At 41.4% G+C, this 21,099-nt stretch overlaps 1 protein-coding gene across 3 annotated transcripts in view; it reads left to right on the forward strand.

Annotated features, from left to right (window-relative positions):
- The window catches only part of TULP4 (TUB like protein 4), a 283,777-nt gene that overhangs the window by 212,958 nt on the left and 49,720 nt on the right, over window positions 1-21,099 (forward strand). For all 3 annotated transcript variants that reach the window (XM_084624123.1, XM_084624125.1, XM_084624124.1), the window contains exons 5-7: window positions 6,477-6,657; window positions 9,360-9,494; window positions 19,072-19,238. In XM_084624123.1, coding sequence (XP_084480249.1) covers window positions 6,477-6,657; window positions 9,360-9,494; window positions 19,072-19,238 — 483 coding nt within the window. The remainder of the gene's footprint in view (window positions 1-6,476; window positions 6,658-9,359; window positions 9,495-19,071; window positions 19,239-21,099) is intronic.

A 21,099-nucleotide genomic window follows, 5' to 3' on the forward strand; every position in this document is an offset into this window, starting at 1 on the left:
AATGTAGGGATGATCTGGGGAGTGATAAATCAGTATGTTTATATACCTGGCAAATTGGTTGAAATGATAGTTAAAAACAATTACAAAACACCCGGAAGATCATGATATGATAGGGACTAACCAGCATGGTTTGTGCAAAAGAAAATTGTGTTTTACTAGTCTTGTAGACGTCTTTGAAGATGTCAATAAAGCAGTGGATAAAGGAGAACTGGTAGACATAATTTATATAGACTTGCAAAAGGCCTGTAACAAGGTCCCGCTCTAGAGCAGTGGTTCCCAAACTTTAAGAACCTGTGAACTCCTTTCAATAAACTGACAAGTCTTGCGAACCCCCTCCTAAAAATGAATATTTCCAGGGATTTTCTCCTTTACCTGAGTATAAATTATAAAAGCAGTGATCTTGGAAATATAAAATTTGTTTTTATGACATGCTTATTATGCACTATTTATTATTAAGTAATATTTACCATTACAGTATTTTTATTACATTATGAAAATGGCAACACTCTTCCAAGATCTCACTTTTGTAGCTTGTATCACTTTGAATAAGCCTGTTATAAGACAAGGCTCCTATGTTTCATCAAGGAGTATCAGATGTGAAACAGCATGAAGATATTTAAGAAGTCAACTCAAAGAGTTCCTACTACACAAGCATTCAGGTCTTGAACAGTCTAGGCAAACAACGCACGTTACAACAAAGCTTAAACTTGTTCTTCATAATAATTTTAAAAACTATACTAGCTGTCTATTTAATTTTCAAAACAGCAAAAACTATCCCCCTCCCTTTCCATTTCTTATAAGGAGTCTTGATGTTTAAATTTCCTCAGTAGGATAGATATGCTTGCTTGGTCTGCTTAGTTCTTGGAAGTCCAGGGGCTCCAGGCTGCTGGCCCCGTGCTGCCCGGGGTCCCTAGGGACAGCTCTGTCTGCCATTAGGGAATTTTTTCCCGAGAACCCCCTGTAACATTTCGCGAATCCCAGTTTGGGAACCACTGCTCTACAGGCTACTAAAAAAGGTAAGTAGTCATGGGGTTAGAAGCAAATTATTCTCATGGATCAAAAATTGGCTAGGATGCAGAAAACAAAGAGTAAGAGTAAATGGTTAAACTACAAAAGTGAGATCTTGGAAGAGTGTTGCCATTTTCATAATGTAATAAAAATACTGTAATGGTAAATATTACTTAATAATAAATAGTGCATAATAAGCATGTCATAAAAACAAATTTTATATTTCCAAGATCACTGCTTTTATAATTTTCATAAAGGCAAAGAGTTAACAATGGGATAGCCCAGGGTTCTGTACTAGGTCCTGTGTTGTTTCATATTTTTATTAATTATCTGGAAAGGAGGGTGAGCAGTGAGGTAGCAAAATTTGCAGATGACACAAAGTTATTTATGTTAGGACCAGAGAGAATTGTGAGGAACTACAGAGAGACCTAAACAAGCTAGATGACGGGCAACACAATGGCAAAGGAAAGCCATGTCAATAAATGCAAAGTAATACACGTTGGAGGGGAAAATTTAAACTACCATACACACCTTACAAGGTTCTAAATTAGCTGTTTCAATTCAAGAAATGGACCTGGGTTATACTGTAGACAACTCAGTGAAGACCTCTGCTCATATGCAGCTGTGATCTAAATAGCAAACAAGATGTTAGGATATATAAGCAATGGGATGGAGAATATGGAAAATATTATGATGCCTCTATATCAATCAGTGGTGCAGCCGCATCTCGAATACTGTGTACCGTACTGTTTGCCATAACTTAAAAAGGCTATTATGAAACTAGAGCAGGTTCAGAGAAGAGCAATGAAAATAACCAGAGACCTGGAAAAACTCTCATATAAAGAGATATTGAAAAGATTGGAATTGTTTCTTAGAAATGAGATGAATAGAGTGGATATGATAGCCTTTATAAAATGAGTGGTCTGTATGAGGGAAATCAGTCTGAATGGTGCAGGGATGGGAGATTGTTTACCTTAGAAGGAGATAAGTAGGAGGGGACATGATTGATATAAAAATAAAGAATGGTTTAGAGGTGTAGAAAAGGAAATTCTGTTCTCTCTGTCTCATAACACAGATATCTCTGGTCTTAGGAGATATTAGCTAAAAGCAAATGTGGATGGTCCGTATGCCATTGTAGGCAGTCTTGTCGTACCATCTCCTCCATAAACTTATCAAGTTCAGCCTTGAAACAAGTTAAGTTTTTGCTTTCGCTATTCCCCTTGGAAGGCTGTTCTACAACTTTGTTCCTCTGATGGTTAAAAACGTTTGTCTAATTTTCAGTCCTAAATTTGTTGATGACCAGTTTATACCCATTTGTTCTTGTAGCAACCTTGGCCCTTAACTTAAATAATTCCTCTCCCTCCTTGCTGTTTTTATAGAGGGTAATCATATCTCCCCTCAGTCTTAGTTTTGCCAAGCTAAACAAGCCAAGGTCTTTAAGTCTCCTCTCATAAATCAGGTTCTCTATTCTTCCGGTCATCCTCGTACCCTTCTCTGCACCTGTTCCAGTTTGAATTCATCTTTCTTAAATATGGGAGACCAGAACTGCACATGATGAGGTATTCCAGATGAGGTCTCACCAGTGCCTTGTACAGTGGTTATAACACCTGTGTATCTCTGCTGGAAATATCTCCCCTGATGCATCCTAAAATTGCATTAGCCTTTTTCATGGCTGCATCACATTGGTAGCTCACAGTCATCCTGTGATTGACCAATACACTCAGGTCTTTCTTCTCCTCTGTCATTTTCAACTGGTAAGTCCCCAACTTATAATAAATACTGTTGTTAGTCCTTAAGCTCATGACCTTGTACTTTGCACGATTAAATGTCATCCCATTTGTATTGCTCCAGTTTTCAAGGTCATCCACATGTTCTTGTGTGATAGTCCGGTCCATCGCCATATTGGCAATACCTCCCATCTTTGTGTCATCTGCAGATTTTATTAACGCATTCCCACTTTTTGTCCCAAGGTCATTAATGAAAATGTCAAATAAAATTTGTCCCAAGATCAAGCCTTGAGAAACTCCACTAGTAATGTCCCTCCAGCCTGACAGTTGTCATTTCAGCATGACCCATTGTAATCTCCTCTTTAACCAGTTCCTTACCCACCTTCCGATTTTTGTATTAATTCCCACCTTCTCCAATTTAACTATAATTTCCCATGTGGAACAGTATCAAATGCTTTCCTTACTGCTACAGTAGTTCAGCTGCTGAAAATCTCATTTTGACAACATTATTGCTAAGCACCCACTGTGCTTGGTACTTTGCAAACAAGTATGAAGGAACATTCCCTGTAACAGATCAAATTCAGTCAGTTTTACAATCAGGTCAAATTCAAAGTAGATCGGTCAAAGAAACAGTCTGTTGTCGCGGCATGACGTGAAGGTGGTGATTATCTGTGGAAGGCTTGATGGAAGATGAACAGTTAGAGGAGGTATTGGAAGGAGAAGTAGGAGGTTTTTTGTGCACAGGAAGATTGGGTGGGGAGGCAACAGTTAAAATCTCAGGGCAGCCTGAAAGGAGACAAGAAGATGAGAGTGGGAGACGAGTACAAATGGTGACAAATAAGAGGCAAGGTTTGGCTGAGCAAAGGGAGAGCGTTTCCAGCCTCATACTTAAAGATGATATTGGCAGGCTGGTAACCAAACCATTACTTAGCATATACATTAATCAGAATTTAGCACACAAGCATTTGTATCACAAAGTGATTATAGTTAATGACCAAATTCTGCTTTGACTTATAGCAGTGCTAAGGTGGAATAACGCCATTGCCTTCAATAAGGCCTTCATTGAAGTTCCCTGTGGAGTTACTCCAGGTTTGTACCAGTGTAAATGAGAGCAGGATTTGGCTTGCATTGTTTAATTTTATTTTTTTTAAACTTCCAGCCATGAAAAGCTTCCCCAAGCTCCTCCCCCATTTGCATTATCTCCTCTCACTTTCAGCCTTCTGTAGCTGTTGATCAGCACATGATGGGAAATATGGAATGTGTCCTTCTTTCATCTGCTTGGAAAGAACTTTACAATTACATTTCTGTCTGAAACTTTTTAAAGTACTATTTGTACCAGTAAAACCTAGGATCACTGTAGCAGATGAGAAAATAAAATCTGTATTTCCCCTTTCCCCAGCTTGTTTAATTTGTACATTTTCACTGTTTCCCCTGTATAGTCAGTCATTTTCCCTTTTTATTTGTATGAGTGCTTCACACAGCAACAGGTTAGAGAAACACACTTGAAATAATGAAAAATGTAAGGGTAAAACCACAAAATTAGGTAGTGCACTAAGGGCACAGGGGCAGATGTAGTACATGAAACTACTTTTAATTCCTTTTTGGAAACTCACTAGATTTCAAGTTGTTCAGTTAAATTTGCCTAAAATATACGTGTCTTGGTTAGAACTATGTGGTAGCAGCAGCTGCCTTGAATAATGCATTTGTCATTTCATGGATTCATTATAATAACTTATTTATTGTTGGTTGCCAGTCTTCTAAAATTCTCTAAACACAGAGACCTTAACTTGTTCAAAGCATAAAGGCACAGGACATGCTTAAGGGAGAGAGAACTGTAAGTTCCAGTTTCTGTAGACTTACTGCATCTTCGTTAAATACTATTTTAAACAAGAAAAATCCTCACATCATCCATTTTGTGTTTGATATATTGGATGGAAGCTCTCCTCTATCTTTTCCTGAAGGTGTAACATATTGCCTTCCTCCTGGGCTATAATGATCTAGTTCTAGTTGATTGATTGTATTGTCTTTTGTCACAGTTGTCGGAGGACATTCTCCCACTTTCTCCCAAACTGTCGCTCATCAATTGAATAACTCATCCTCCTCTAGCCATCTTTGTGTTTCTCATAATCCATTTGAAATCTCTGCTAAAACCTCACTTAGTCATCTGTCCCTTTAATATTGTAACAGCTGACATAATCTCCTTTCGCCGCCTCTTGGTGTTCTGGATTATATAAACTCTAGAGGTATTGTAAACACTCTTGTAATCTTTCTCTCACATGCCATTAACAGCAATAAGGGCAAGGTTCAAATAATGTGTAGGGATTCCATTTAAAATAAAGGTTTCAGAGTAACAGCCGTGTTAGTCTGTATTCGCAAAAAGAAAAGGAGTACTTGTGGCACCTTAGAGACTAACCAATTTATTTGAGCATATGCTGTCGGATGCATACTGTGGAAAATACAGAAGATGTTTGTTTTTATACACACAAATCATGAAAAAATGGGTGTTTATCACTACAAAAGGCTTTCTCTCCCCCCACCCCACTCTCCTGCTGGTAATAGCTTATGTAAAGTGATCACTCTCCTTACAATGTGTATGATAATCAAGGTGGGCCATTTCCAGCACAAATCCAGGTTTTTTCCCCCAGCGCGCCCCCCCCCCCAACCCACTCTCCTGTTGGTAATAGCTTATCTAAAGTGATCACCACACACACACACAAACCCACTCTCCTGTGTGATCACTTTAGATAAGCTATTACCAACAGGAGAGTGGGTTTGGGGTGGGGGGGGGCGCTGGGGGAGAAAACCTGGATTTGTGCTGGAAATGGCCCACCTTGATTATCATACACATTGTAAGGAGAGTGATCACTTTACATAAGCTATTACCAGCAGGAGAGTGGGGTGGGGGGAGAGAAAGCCTTTTGTAGTGATAAACACCCATTTTTTCATGATTTGTGTGTATAAAAACAAACATCTTCTGTACTTTCCACAGTATGCATCCGATGAAGTGAGCTGTAGCTCACGAAAGCTTATGCTCAGATAAATTGGTTAGTCTCTAAGGTGCCACAAGTACTCCTTTTCTTTTTATTTAAAATAAACAAATTGTTTGTCCTGAGTCCTCACCTGAAAACTTACTCAGGTTTTAGGAACTTAAACTTTAAACCCCGTGGTCATCCTTAAAGGTAATTTAAGTGTCTTCCCTTCTTCCAAGTACACTCAGAGTCTGGGTATGTGAGGAACACAATCAAGTTTATTTAGGGATAGATAGACAATCGAATAAACTATTAAACTAATGAGGCCAGCTGGTTGATTTCCAGTCCCTCTAAAGTTCTGCCTCCCAGCAGAATCCCCTCCTAGGCCTCACCTGAAAATCCAGTCCACCCCACTTCAATCAGGTGGGTAGAAAGTTCTCTCTTCAGTCCCACTCTCATTGAGGTCAACAGGAGCAATATCCTAATGCATAAGCAGAAGGGGGTAAATTAAGGTTGCACAGGCAGCCTTATTTCTTGCATTTCCTAATTTATGAGTGCTTGACTTTGCAACCTTAACAACATTCTTTGAACATGTTTTTTTCTGGGTTGTAGTACCAGTTTAGAGACTGACCCGTGGAACATCTCACTACTTTGCTTTGGATTAATTTTCAATGCACCTAGTTAATTGACAAGATGTATTCTAAGAAGTCTTAAATCAGTTACATTTGATGGAACTGTCTCTCTCCTAAGTGTCCCATTCTGTTGTTTTCAGGTACTGTTTGGCACTGCTGATGGTCAAGTTATCGTCATGGACTGCCATGGCCGAATGCTGGCACATGTTCTCCTTCACGAGTCAGATGGCATCCTCAGTATGTCTTGGAACTACCCCAGCTTCCTGGTGGAAGACAGCAGTGAAAGTGACACAGATTCTGATGACTACTCCCCACCGCAAGGTGATGTTGCCTTCAGCTTTTTTTTGTTTAATGTTTGCTAACACTTAACTAACAGCAGTGCCATGGAGCAGTCATGCTTTATAGTAGTATTGGAACATACATCTTCCAAGGTTTCATCCACAAGGGGCAGCGGATAGAACACTGAATAGGGAGGGAAAGACCTGCATTCTATTCCCACCTCTGCCACTGACCCACTGCAAGTCACTCCCCTCTCTGTCCCCATTGGTAAAGTAGGGATAATGATACCTTCATAAAGTGCTTTGAGATCTGTGAGTGAAAAACATGGCGTAAGAGCAAAGTAGTATCATTACTGAGCATGTCTGACACATTTTAGCAGTATAAGCCAGCTGTCCTCATGCATATTGTCATAGGACAGGTAGTCAGAGAAACTAGTGCATTATAATATAGATCCATATAAAGGGTCACCCATGACAATAATATTTCCAGTACTGTTAAACATATCTATAAATAGTGTGAGTTTTATTTCCAAGAAATCCTGTTTAACCAGTGATCATGCTTCTCAGTATAAAGTCCCTCCCTGCTAGTACTGAGCTTAGTACTTTTCATAAAAGGATTAGATGTGAAAATAGCCCTGCGGTTACACTAGCTAGGAAAAGGGTGATTAGGCCTATCAGTCCTCATGCTTCCAAGCATACATTAATTACCAGTTGCGGTCAGGATGAAGTCCCTTCCTCCCTACCATGGTATAGTATCGCATGATTAGGTGCACCAATTGGCTTTTAAACCATCATAGAAGTTAGAGATGGCAAAGACCTAATAGATGATTGTGTTCATTCTCCTGCAAGGGCAGGATATAGTCCCCCAGTAAAAGGACAGTTCAGATACTAAACTGATACTCCTCTTGGCTAGTGCTGGGGACAAAATTGTTATTCCAGTATATCAAGTCCAACTAATTTAAAGAATAATATAAATGTTGATGGGACAGTGGAAAATTAAAGTACATATTGACTAAAGATGAGTCTGAACCAGCACCTCAGATCTGATCTGTTGGTTCCAAACATGCCCTGGCAGTTCAGATCTACTTCAGATCCACTCCAAAAGGGGCATGTTTTCTGTAACCAGTTTAGGTGTAACTTAGAGTGGCAGAAATCTTGTGAAATCAGCTAGTGAGAGTTCAGCACCGTTGAACCTGGCTTTAGCTCAGGCTTTCATATGGATATGAATCACCACCTCAGCCCCTCTCCAGTAGTGCTGGAGCTTTGCCTTTGTAAAAGAAGAGGATGAAAAGGATTCCTGTCACTTCAGATTTCCAAGGAAGCTTTAGATGAATGGCAAGGAAAAAGGTAGTTGTATTTTGTTGCCATTTTGCAATACCAAGGGTCCAATTTTGGGGTGGTGGATTTGGATGAAGGATGGGAGAGAACTAGCAACTCAAAATGATCCTTCGTAGAGCAGGAAACATGCTTACTGGTGCTGAGTCAATCAGGAGTGGGTGGACTCTCATTACAGGCCTGCTTCTAATGATTATTCTAATATGATGTGTTCTTTTTAAAGCTTTACAGGTGCATCAGAAACTTCTCAAAGGTGACAAGCCTTTGACTCACATAGATGTGTGGGAGGGACTTGATGTGTGATGGATTTTTACTCATCTAAAAACAATGCCAATTTATGTATTTATTTGGAAATGTACCAACTATAGGACAATTTCTTTCCTCCAGGTACTTTTTTGATCACCCCTCTTGTGAGTTCTGGAAGCACTGCTATTCTTAGCCAACTGTGTCATATTTGATTACTCAAAATGCACTGCGCTTGGGTCCTGATAACTGTCTTATCTAGGGACTGCAATGTCTTCTGTCAGAACCAGTCAAAGAAGAGAATTAAATAATGAATGATACAGATGGTGCTATTGGTCATTAAATATTAAATACAAAGGAAGTTTCACATGAACACTGAAAAATAAGCTTATGGAGGCAAGGACATTCTAAGAAATGGTCACCAAAGCACCGTTTGCTCATATCCCCCTTGCATGTAGGCATCAAGACATATTTGGACTCTGGTCAGAGGATACACTATTTAGCGCTTAACATGTAAAGCACTGAAATCTGTAAGGGGTTAGTTGCTATACTCAGATGCACTTACGATGTTCCTGGTGTCTTCAGCAGAATCCCCCAATGTGATAAAATGTAGCAAGCATATAATTGTAAGTATGATTATAATAGTATAATACAGTATTATATGTATAGTGCTTTATAGGTGTGCTGTGGTAAAAATGTCTGGTACCTAGTCTTTGTTACTTCTTGGTGACACTGACTACCCAGTACTTTCAAACGCCAGCTGAAATGAATGACTCCACCCTCCCATCAGTGGCTGTGGAGAGAGAGAGAGAGAGAGAGGCATAGGCCTAAAATGGAATAACAACAGAGTTTCAGGCAAGGAATACTAGAATACCGTAGAGGAGTGGAAAATTTGCTTTCAGTTTCTTGCGATCACACTCTAGAGGTACTGTTCTTTGGATGGGGAGGGTACAGGTTAGAGGTTGGTTTCATAGTGTCAGAGAGGCAGGCTAACTAGCCAAGTGTATTTTGCCTTTGGTCATGTCCATGGGGAAAAAATAATCAGGCAGAATTCAAGTCTCAGAACTGGTCATTGTGACAGTAGGCTGGACTGAAATGTGCTTTTACCTGGGTTTAATCGCATTTGATAGCTCCTTTTTTGCTTACTCAACAATCTTGTTTTTGCAGATGGTCCAGCTGCATATCCAGTCCCGGTGCAGAACACCAAACCACTACTCACTGTCAGCTTCACGTCAGGAGAAATTAGTTTAATGAACAACTATGATGACTTGTCTCCTACTGTCATCCGCTCAGGGTTGAGAGGTACAAAAGAGAGACATCCCTCCCCTCACATACACAGTTTTTCTTCTGATGGTTTCATTTATTTATTGTCTATATGGTTGTGTTTAGTGTCTTGCCTGGTACCTGCTACAGTGATTCTCATTGTCAGCAGTGACACCTATTGATATAATAGCAAAGTACAGCTATTAGACTTCTTGCTTTTGAAATAAGCTGGTAGCTGATTTTATATTTCTAGGAGGCATTTCGGATATTAAAACCTATTTAAACAGTTTGCTTTCCTCCAGGCTAATGCCATAATGGTCCTGCCTATACGTGGTTGTTTATGAATGCCCAGGTAACTTAGTTTTCTTTGTATCCTAAATTCATTATAGGATCAGTCATTCTTGTATCAGCCAAATGTAAGTTATAGCTGGTAGAGTTATTGAGTATTAGGTAGAAATATTAAGATGCAAGTCATTTTGAGAAAACGAAAACTCCAGTGATTAGTTATAATCTGTAGACAGCTAAATATTTACTAAGTCTGTCTGTCTGTCTATGTGCGCCTGCACACCTTCTTGCAGAGTAAGACACTGTCATCAGGCTGCCGTCCCAACTGGGAGTGGTGTCTTGCTGTGTTTTGGTAGGCATGTGCCTGCTACAGATTCCCCTTTCAAACTTCCCGGAAATTGTCCACGGAGTCTTTCTGCAGATAAATAGGCCTTGTGGGGTCAATTTGATTACAAATATCCCATGCATATTAATCATAACAAAAGTCCTATTACTATAGTCTGGATTTCCCCAGCATAGTCTGAACAGTGTAACATACAGCCCTAGTGTCCCTCACTGTGTTCCATTTCTTCGGTACAGCCCTCTCCAGTCCTTATGCTAGGACAGCTGGGAATCATTAGGAAAGGGACAGATAATAGTAAGAAAATATCAGATTGCCTCTATATAAATCCATGGTACACCCACACCATGAATACTGTGTGCAGATCTGGTCGCCCCATCTCAAAAAGGACATATTGGAATTGGAAAAGGTTCAAAAAAGGGCAACAAATGATTTGGGGCATGGAACAGTTTCCATAAGAGGGGAGATTAATAAGACTGGGTCTTTCAGCTTGGAAAAGAGACAGCTAAGGGGGATATGATAGAGTCTATAAAGTCATGACTAGTGTGGAGGAAGTAAATAAGGAAGTGTTATTTACTCCTTCTCATAACACAAGAACTAGGGGTCACCAAATGACATTAATAGGCAGCAGGTTTAAAACAAAAGGAAGTACTTCACTCAATGCACAGTCAACATGTGAAACTCTTTGCCAGAGGATGTTGTGAAGACCAAGACTATAACAGGGTTCAAAAAAGAACTGCCTAAGTTCATGGGGGATAGGTCCATGAATGGTTATTAGCCAGGATGAGCAGGGATGCAAAACCATGATCTAAAGTATCCCTAGCCCCTGTTTGCCAGAAGCTGGGAATGGGCAACAGGAGATGGATCACTTGATGATTACCTGTTCTGTTCATTCCCTCTGAAGCACCTGGCATTGGCCACTGTCTGAAGACAGGGCTAGATGGACCATTGGTCTGACCCAGTATGGCCGTTTTTAAGTTCTTATCCCTTCCAGCTGGAGTGCCACCCTGTTCTTCCCAACAGAAACCCTCACAGCCTCTCTGCTGGGAGCATCCTTGCCAGGGGAGCATCCCTCACTCCCCTGGCCCTCTCAGTTCCTCTCGGTCCAGCTCTGGAGATGTCAGCCGGTAAGCTTCTCTTTTGCTGCCCAGCCTTCAGCCATCTCCGGCCCTTGTCTTCAGCCCTCTGGCTTAGAGCCAGCAGGCAACTCTCTTCCCTGCTTCCCCTGCCTTCAGCCCTCCGGCTCTAGCACTCTGGCTTGGGGACACCATCCAGCAAACGCATCTTAATGCTCTCCTGCCTTCAACCTCCCCCCCAGGTCCCAAACATATGGTCTCCTAGCCAATTTCTCCCTCTTCAGCTTTCCCCAGAGACATCTTCCAATCTCCCACCTCTCCTGACTGACTCTCACAAGGACTCTCTCCCTCATTAAGTCTCCTCTGACTGAACCTGGCAACCCTTACCTGCCCTTCCTGACTGAACCAGTCTGCTCTGGCACCGGGGAGCTGGAACCACTTCATTTATTGGGGCCAGCTTCCCAGGCCCCAATTCAACAAAGTACTTAAGCACATCCTTAAAATTAAGTGTGTGACTAAGTCCCATTGATTTCAGTGGGACTTAAACAAATGCAAAACTGCTTTGCTGAACTGGGTCCTAAGATACTTCTCAGGATGGGTAAGAGAGGCAGAATCTGGCCTCGAAGATAGTGCATTGCAGTAGGAGTCTGGAGATCGGCTCTGTTCCTGGCTCTGCTGCTGGGTGACCTTGGACAAGCCACTTCAGCTCTCTGTGCCTCAGTTTCCCCATCTGTAAAATGGGGGTAATGATACTGATCTTCTTTTGTAAAGCACTTAGAGCTGTATAGATGAGAAGCAATATATAAGAGCTGCATGTTGTTATAATCATAGATGGGCAAAAGTGCATTTTCAGTCAGAACTAAAAAGAATTGAAGAAATGAGTTTATTGATCTCCTGATATTTACAGTATCCACACAAACAAAAACTACAACTTCATCCTTAACACCTATATTTTAGAAATTTATGTAAAAAAATATTTACACAAAATGCACTAGAGTCATTTCACCCTTTACCATTTTCTATGCATATGTGTAACATACACCATGTACAATTATAGTTCTAGTTATACTATATGTACTAGTCAGTGCTTGAGATCAGACCATGGATGAGGGGGTTAGGGACTGAGTTTGCTGGGGGAAAGCGAAGTCACGTGAGCAAATCTGGGGGATTTTTTATTAGGATTTTTTTTTTTAATTATGCACTTTCCCAATGTTTCAATCAGACATTTTGCACATGGTTAACTCAAACATTTCTGATTTTCTAGATCTGAAAATAAATTCAAGCCTGAATGCAAAGTGAAGTGCATTTCTTAAGGATTTGCCAGTTTTCTAGATCTGAGAATAAATTCAAGCCTGAATGCAACATGAAGTGCATTTTCTTAAGGATTTGCGAATTGTTTAACATCATGATATTTTTCCAGATTCAAATAATTTTCTTTAAACGTGGTTTGATATTTCAAGTCCCACTGAGCCAGGGCTGAGTATTCAAGATTCAGATTACATAAAGAATAGCTAGCTTTAGGTCACCACTATTAACAATGATCTTTTAGGAGTGTGACAGATTCTAGTTACCAATCTGCCTGAAGCATCAGGTGATCAGGCTGAGGCTGCAGGATCGTTTTGTTTTTTTTTTTTGTTTTGGGGGGGGGGGAATGAAGGAGCACACCAAGGGTCTAAGTTTTAAAGCTTTATTAGTAAAATAATAAAGTAGCAGCAGAGAGTGCTGGGGGGGAGCGGTTCCCCATGTCACACAGAGGAAGGAAGAAAGCGTTAGTGCCCCAAGCCCTAACCCACTTTCATACTCACACACGCACTACCCGAGGCTGGCCAGGCCTGGGTGTAACGTAAGAAGAAGAGGGAGAGGGATGGACGGGAGTTCTGTCCTGTGCACACAGATCATCCAGGGTCCGCTGTTGATCTCCGATTTGCCTCGCCTCTCAGAAGGGTTTTTAAGTCCTGGGTTCTTTTGGGGGCATTTCATTCAGCGACCTCTGTTCCCTGTGCTCTTTGTACCAGTCCAAACCAGGTCTCTGTGGCCTCCTCAGCTTTCCCAAAACACATCAGCTCCAGGGATGCAAAACTTTGTTTTCCCCCCTTTCGGCTGGCCTTCGCCATCTCATTCGTTTTTGCAATCTCTGCAGTCCTGCTCAGCTTAGTTCTCCTTTTCTTATGGCTGGCTGGGGTTGGCTAAGATATGAATAGAGCTGCAGGCTTCTCGTCGGGCTCCATGACCTTGGACTGGGGCCAGCGTCTTATCTTCTGACTGAGCTAGCTGAAGTATTGAGTTAACCCATTCTCTACTCTCTTCCTCCCTCCCCCTTTGGCCTCTCGCAGCCTGCAAAGGAATCTTCCACTCCACACTCACACCTTTGTCCCTTCCCAAAATGCCTTGCGAAGCTTGCAATAGCATTAGCAATATACAATGCTGATCTGCCTCTCCCAGGGGACCTCCTGAGGGATGGGACCATTGGGGTATGACAGGAGCTCCCCATGTAGGGTGACTTTTATCATAGTAAATCCAGATACAAGGATCCTGGAAGCCCCTCTAGTAAAGCCTGAAAGCTCTTCAGAGAAAACCGCCATAAGTCCAGGAAATCTTTGGCATAGGCTTCTGATCAAGGAAGTTGTTAGCTTTGGTGACATCAACAAGACAGACATCCTCAGGTTTCATTTTTTCTTTTATTTCCACCAATATTATGTCTTTAAAAGTCTCTGGAAAAATACATATAAAAAAACTAGTGGCATCTCAGCATTAATCTTGAATTATCAAAAACTTCTAAGTCAGGAAGTTGCAGTAGTTGAAATTGGTCCTCCAAGAATTAACTCAGCCACCTTGCATTCTGGTTGTATCTTCTAGCCCGGTTTTCTTTTAAAATATAACCTTTAGTATACTATTGTTGGTTTGTTATTCCTGTGTATAATAAAAAAGAACATGAATTAATGCTGGTGTAGTTAGGGACCCTAAATTTTGAAATTTCCTGTCTTTTGAACATTAGCTATTTCAGCCCTAACATTGCATAGGTTTTTGCGTAGAATTAAACTACTGCTATTGGGGGGCAGATCCTTAGCCACACTATGGTAGTTTGGCACAGTTGGTGCAAAGCTGCCCTAAAACCAGCTTGGTTAGCGTTGGGAATATCACCTTGTATAGGGGATCCTTGGGTGACATGGAGGCTCCTCAGTCAGGGAAATGGTGTCATGGTGGGAGGAACCCCTATGACCTGGGAATCCCCAGCTGCCAGAATGGCTCCTTGGTGCCATAGGGAGCTGGGACAGTTTAGAGCTGCTTTCTGGTCTAATGTCCATCGGGGACCGGCCCAGCATTCAGTCAAGGAACAAGAGGCACAAGTCATACCCCATTCCATTTCCAGAGCTGTGCTGAGCACAGTGCTGCCATGACCCAGGATCTGGGCCTATGTCTGTCTGTCTGTCTCTTCTACCCTTTACTAGATGGAATATCAGACCTCCTGAAGTACGTATGATCATGTAACCCCCCCTAATCCCCCTGGGCTAAATGCTAGGGCACAAGCTATAGTATCAACATCTTTACAGATTGTGACCCTGACTCTGTGATTGATTTCAGTTGGAATGGAGGATGCTTAGCACCTTGTAGGATCAGACTATTGAGAGGCAATAGGGGAGGCAGAGAGAGAGAGGTTATGTCACCATTTTGCGGCTTGAGCCTACCCATGATCTGCTGTATACCTGTAGGTATTTCAGGGGTTGCTGGTGTAAGTTTATTCGTATTTCCTATGTTTTTTCCTCTTGTCAAAAGAGTGGTCATGCATCTTTGTAACTTTTGGTGGTTATCATCCCATGCTAAGGATGTGGGAGAACTTGAGAACAACTCACGGAGTTTCTCTGTGCTCTCTAGCTACAGAGGGCACTACTAGAAGTGCCTCATATTAACTGGATAGTCTTCAATATTGCATGTGAACTCTCGTCTATGGGTCTGTGTTTGAAATATGCAAATATTGCTCTGTGGACTCTGCAACAGGCTCCTCCGTCTGTATATACTGCTGAAGGCTACTATATGTATTTTCCAAATAGGCCTCTGTGAGGATATCACACCCAAAGCAACATCAACATCCTTTTGCTGTTATACCAGCTTTGCTTTAGGTGTAAAACATTCTGTCACTTTGCCAGGAACATTCATATTATGTTGCATTCAGAAAAAAGCTGCTTTCACTGTTGGAAGAAAATTTTGCTTTTCCCAAACTCAAATTCCTCTTTCCATCCACCAAAGATGCATGGAAATTCTAACAGACCTGAGGCAAGTTAAATATAGACTCATAGACTTTAAGGCCAGGAGGGATCATCTAGTCTGACCTCTTGCCCATTGCAGGCCGCAGAACCTCACCCACCCACTCTTGTAATAGACCTGTAAATATAGGTCCTGCGTTATTCAACAATCTCCCTTTAATCCTTACACTTTACCTTTTAGTTTATGCCCTAGATGCAAGCTGTGTCTCTGCCTACACTGAACCCAACTCTCTGTTACAGTGAGTTGCTTTTCTTTCAGGGTTCAATTGTACCTGAGGGCACAGCCCAGAATAAGAGTTTGTGTGGAGTAACGTTGTCCCAGAAGGAATGTGTCCCAGAGCTCCAGGGCATTTAACTCGTATCTGCTACTAAACTCTTCATGGGAGGCAGCTTACTATCCCTCATGTGGTAGGCCAGTTCTGGTGGCTATTTACCAGGAAAGCTGAACTAACAAGACACATGCCTGTCTTTACCAGGATCACTCTGCTTGTGATCCTTCCACTTCTTCCCCCCACACATACATACACCTCCCATCGGTCTCTGTCTGTTTAAACTTTAAGCTCCTTGGGTCAGGGACTGTGTCTTCTGCATTTGAGAAATGCCAGCCCCATTCTGTGTGAGACCACAAACTAAATAATAATGATATAAACTGTAACTGTAATTATTCGAAGGACAGATGTTCTAAACCCAGAAAGTTACATAAGCCACACTAATGTCCTTGTTCTCTTTCTTGAAATGAGGACAAGAAGAGGCCAAAAAGTATTAGAAATGAGATCCCCACCTCTACTTTGGCCTCTTTGCACCAGGTAAAAGAGGTGGAGCAACATAAATGGGTTGTAAAAGCCCCAGTTGCTGCAAGGGAAGATTCCCCTGGTGCAGGAACTGAGGAAGATAGCTGTGAGGCTGTTATTCAAGAACCCCCCAACAAGCCCTGGCATAGGGGCATGTTGTGTGTGTGGTGGGGTGGCTATGGGGAGAAGAGGGACATATTGGGGGTAGGGCTGCAGCACATAGCATTGTGCAGATTCCAGAAAGGCTGCCACGTCTTAGACTTCAAAGCTGTCTAACTGATGCCGGGGGGCCGCTCCAGCTTCTGGAGCAGGCCAGGATCAAAAGGGCACACAGGTGTCTTAAATCCACCATAATCCCCCCTCTTCCTACTAGGTTGAGAGTTCAAGTATGGCACAGCACATCACCTCAGACTTTTGCCCAAAAGAGGTTGTTCTGTTCTCTTGGGTAAACAGAATTAGGAAGGTTATTAGAAATGGGTTTGGTCTGTCTGTCTCATTGATTTCTAATATGTCTGTCATAGTATCCTAGGAAGAGAAATTAAATCCCACTGTAGAAACACTTTAAGGGAGAGAATTTAGAGGAACATCATGCGTGCTAGTCTATGAAAAAATCCACTTAAAAAACAAATATCCTGTCTCTGTTATGTTCAGAAGCATAATCCCAGTGAGAAATATCATCAGAAAGGCAACAGTTGCAGTAATACAAAACCATATTAAAATTGCACATAGAAGTCCCTGAAAATGACAAGCTGACAACTTAAAACAATTCTGAGATCCTTTCTGCCAACTCTCATTTCTCTTCTGCGTCTTCATTTGAAGACCACTTCTTGCCCATAAATGTCTTCAAACGTTCTTAGAGAAACAAAGTGGGCGAAGTAATATCTTTTATTGGATCAGTTTCTGTTGGTGAGAGAGAGAAGGTGGAACAGATTGTTTTGCATAAGTAGTTAACATAGTTCAAGGAATCATTCATGGAACAGTGGCCTATTAATACTTCTCCATTCATTGGGAGGGGGGAGGGGAAAACCAGGGGTAGGGGGTTAGTGAGTTATAGATAGTTGTTGTTATAAGCCATAAATCTAGTGTCACTGTTCAGTCCACGATTTTTAATGTCTAGCAGAGTTATTAATTTAAATTCCCAGACTCATCTTTTGAAGGTGTTTTGTAGGTTTCCTTTGAGGATGAGGACTGAGATAGATAGAGATATAGAGTGATCGCTTTGTGAAAATTGTTCACCCATAGGTGATACAGTGTTTTTGTCTTTTATTATTGTTCTGTGAGAGTTCATTTGAGAGTGCAGTGATTGTCTGGTTTCACCCACATTGTTGTTTGGGCATTTGGTGCACTGGATGAGGTACAGCACATGTTGGGGGGTTGTTTGAAGGACCTCTCCAAGCTCATCATTAGAAGCAGGCTCCCCACAGACCAGCACACATCAACTCACCAGACCCTGTCAGAACAGCAGATGCAAAATCTGTAAATGTATTTCTTCTGCTACGATGATTAATACCCTCCACAACACACTTCTCAAGATTGATGGGTCCTACACATGCCTGTCACATGTGGTATACCTCATCCAGTGCACTAAATACCCCAGTGACAACCATGTGTGTGACATGAGACTATCACTGCGTTCTCAAATGAATTTTCACAGAAAAATAATAAAAGACAAAAACACCCTATCTCCTGTGGGTGAACACTTGTCACAAAGCGATCACTCCATATCTGATCTCTCAGTCCTCATCTTCATAGGAAACCTGCAGAACACCTTCAAAAGATGAGCCTGGGAGTTTAAATTCATAACTTTGCTAGACACTAATGACTGAATAGAGACACTGGATTTATGGTTTATTACAATAATCTGTAACCTACTAACCACCACCCATAGGTTCTCCCCCCTCCCCCCATGACTGGAGAGGTATTAATGGGCCGCTTCACTCTGAATGACCCCTTGAAACAATCTGTTCAACCTTGTATTTAGCTGTGACGCTCTGAGTACATTTCTCAGACCTGAAGAAGAGCTCTGTGTAAGCTCAAAAGCTTGTCTCTCTCTCCAGCAGAAGTTGGTCCAATAAAAGATACTACCTCACCCACCTTGTCTCTTTAATATCCTGGGACCACCACAGCTACAACAACACTGTATTCAAAAGGTTCTTGGCAGACTGAGCATCCCCAACCAAGCACAGAGTTTGCCTGGCCTGCCTTCCATCTCTGGTTTAAAGGGAAAAGTCTCTTCAGGCCTGCTCTGTAGTCCTTGCACACACGCAACTGCCATTGACCTTGAAGGCAGCAACGCAAAATCTTATTCCTGTGCTCTTGCTGAAGTAGATGGGGGCTGGAGGGCATCAGGGGCAGAAATCAGCATCCCAAAATAAAGGCCTGGGCAGATGTCTGTAGGAGAGGGATCCCTATTGATCAAAAGAGAGTAGCTGTGTGTGTATTGATGTGTATATTGTGTATAACATCTATAATACATTATTTTGCTCCTTGCTGATACTTGCATCCAAAATGTAGGCCCTGATATACATTGTAGACTCTTTGCAAAGCTAAAGAAGGCAATATAGTTTTTACACACCTGTTATATTTTATTAAAGATAGAGCAGATTACATTTCAAAAGTGCATAAGTGACATATTAGCCTAAGAGTCATTGAAAGTCAGTGGGACTTAGGCCTCTACGAGCTGAGTTTTTAAAGGTGTTTAGGTATTGCTCTATTAAGTGTTGCAGCACCTAACTGACCTTGGAGTCTAATTCCTCTTGACCTTCAGTGAAAGTTGGGCTCCTAAGTAACTTTTGATAATGGGACTTGCTACCCATATTGGTTGTGTCCTACCCCACAGGTGTCTTATCTTTGTGATTTCAGATGTAGTGGTGCAGTGGTGTACACAGGGAGACCTGCTGGCTGTAGCAGGCATGGAAAAGCAAAGTCAGCTAGCTGACCTTGGTAGCAGTTCCATTCTGAAAAGTGCACTCGTCAAGTTCTACAATGTCCGTGGGGAACATATCTACACTCTGGAGACTCCTGTGCAGGTAAGGGATGTTTTAGAAGTTAACCCTGGTATTAATACCAGAGCTTTAGTAACTTTTCACCTACATTATCCCAATAATATAGGAACACATTACTGAAGTGTTCAACTGAATGTGTTTAACGAGTTCTAAGTCTTTGATCTCATAGAGCTCCTAGAATCTGAATTGCAGGAATGTATCATACAAATTATTATTATTATGAGTATTATGGTAGGGCCTTGAGGCTCCAACTGAGATCGGGACCCCGTTGTGTGAGGCACTGTACAGACATATAGTGAGTGACAGTTGCACCAAAGACTTTACAGTCTAGACAAGACAGACACAAGGATGAGAGACGAGGAACTAAAGAGCAGCGAGACTAAGGCCCAGATTGTTAAAGGTATTTAGGAATTGTTGTGGTCAGCGTTGCAATGCCTAACTGATTTAGGAGCTTAAACCTGATTTTCAAAAGGGATTTATGCATTTAGGAGCCAAAATCCCAGTGACAGTTAATGGGATTTTGGTTCTTAAGTGCCTAAATCCCTTTTGAAAATGAGATTTAAGCTCCTAAATCAGTCAGGTGTGGCAACACTGAGCACAATGCCACCTAAGTACCTTTAACAATCTGTGCCTAAGTGCCTTACCCAAAGTCACAAAGGAAATCTGTGGCAGAACCAGGAATTGAACTCATATCTCCTGAGTCTAAATCCAGTATTTTAACCACAAGACTGTCCTCCCCTTCTATTATTTCCTTACATATACAGACAACTCTGTCTTAGTATAGGGTAGGATGACCTGATAGAACAGGAGGTCCTACGATGTATGAATCTTTTATTACCTTTATGGGCAAGGATGGTATTATGGGTAAAACACAGGATTTTGAGTTGGGAGGGCTTGTTTCTGTTCCCAGATTCACCACAGACTTCCCACATGACCTTCAGCAAGTCACTTAATCTCTCTGGGTGAACTTCAGCAAAAGACCTATATGCCACGTAAGTCCACAGAATAAGACTTAAGTGGTGCATATGTTTTATGCTGGCTCTCTGAACAGGAATGAATTTCACCTTATGCCTTGGTTCACTGTCCATAAAATAGGGACAACAACTCTTTCATTCTTCTCCATGGTGTTGTGAGGCTTAGTTAATGTTTAAATGCTCTGAAATCCTCAAGTGATGGAATGTTCCATAGATATACATTATTATTATTGTTATTGTTTGTTGTTTACTTTGTTTATTCTGCAATACCATGAGATGAAGTGAGTACAAAAGGCTGAGTTAAGGACATCATAGCAAACTAACTCCCGCATTTCCATATTTGTATTTATTTATCTCTCAAGAGTAGCATACAGTAATTAATTCCTTACATTTTAGTTTGGATTTAATTCTTCTGTAAGTTTTGTCTGTTTATAATAATATGCTCCGCATCCAAGCTTGGGTGCAAAACATTAGGGACCCAAATGTGCATATAGGCATATAAGTGCTGATATAGCTCTTGAAGGGCTTGTCTACACTTGCAGTTTGTACCACTGTAACTATATCTGTATAGTTAAAATAATACAACCTCCCCCACCACCCAGGTGGATGCGGTTATGCCAGTATAAGGGCTTGTCTACATGGGGACACTTAGGAAAATTAATTTGAATTACCTAAAGGTGTGAATTTAAAGTGGATTAGTTAAACTGCTTTAAACCCCAGTATGGATACCTCATTCAGAATTAAAGTGGCCTTAATTTGGTTTAGCTTCCAAATAGAATAAAGCAAATTAAGGACACTTTAATTCCTAATGAGGTGTCCACACAAGGGTTTAATGTGCTTTAACTAAAACACTTTAAATGCACCCCTTGAGGGCATGGCTACACTTGCAGATGTAGAGCGCTTTGAATTAA

This window comes from Lepidochelys olivacea, assembly GCF_965140295.1.
Source record: "Lepidochelys olivacea isolate rLepOli2 genome assembly, chromosome: 3".
In the NCBI taxonomy this organism is placed as follows: domain Eukaryota; kingdom Metazoa; phylum Chordata; order Testudines; family Cheloniidae; genus Lepidochelys; species Lepidochelys olivacea.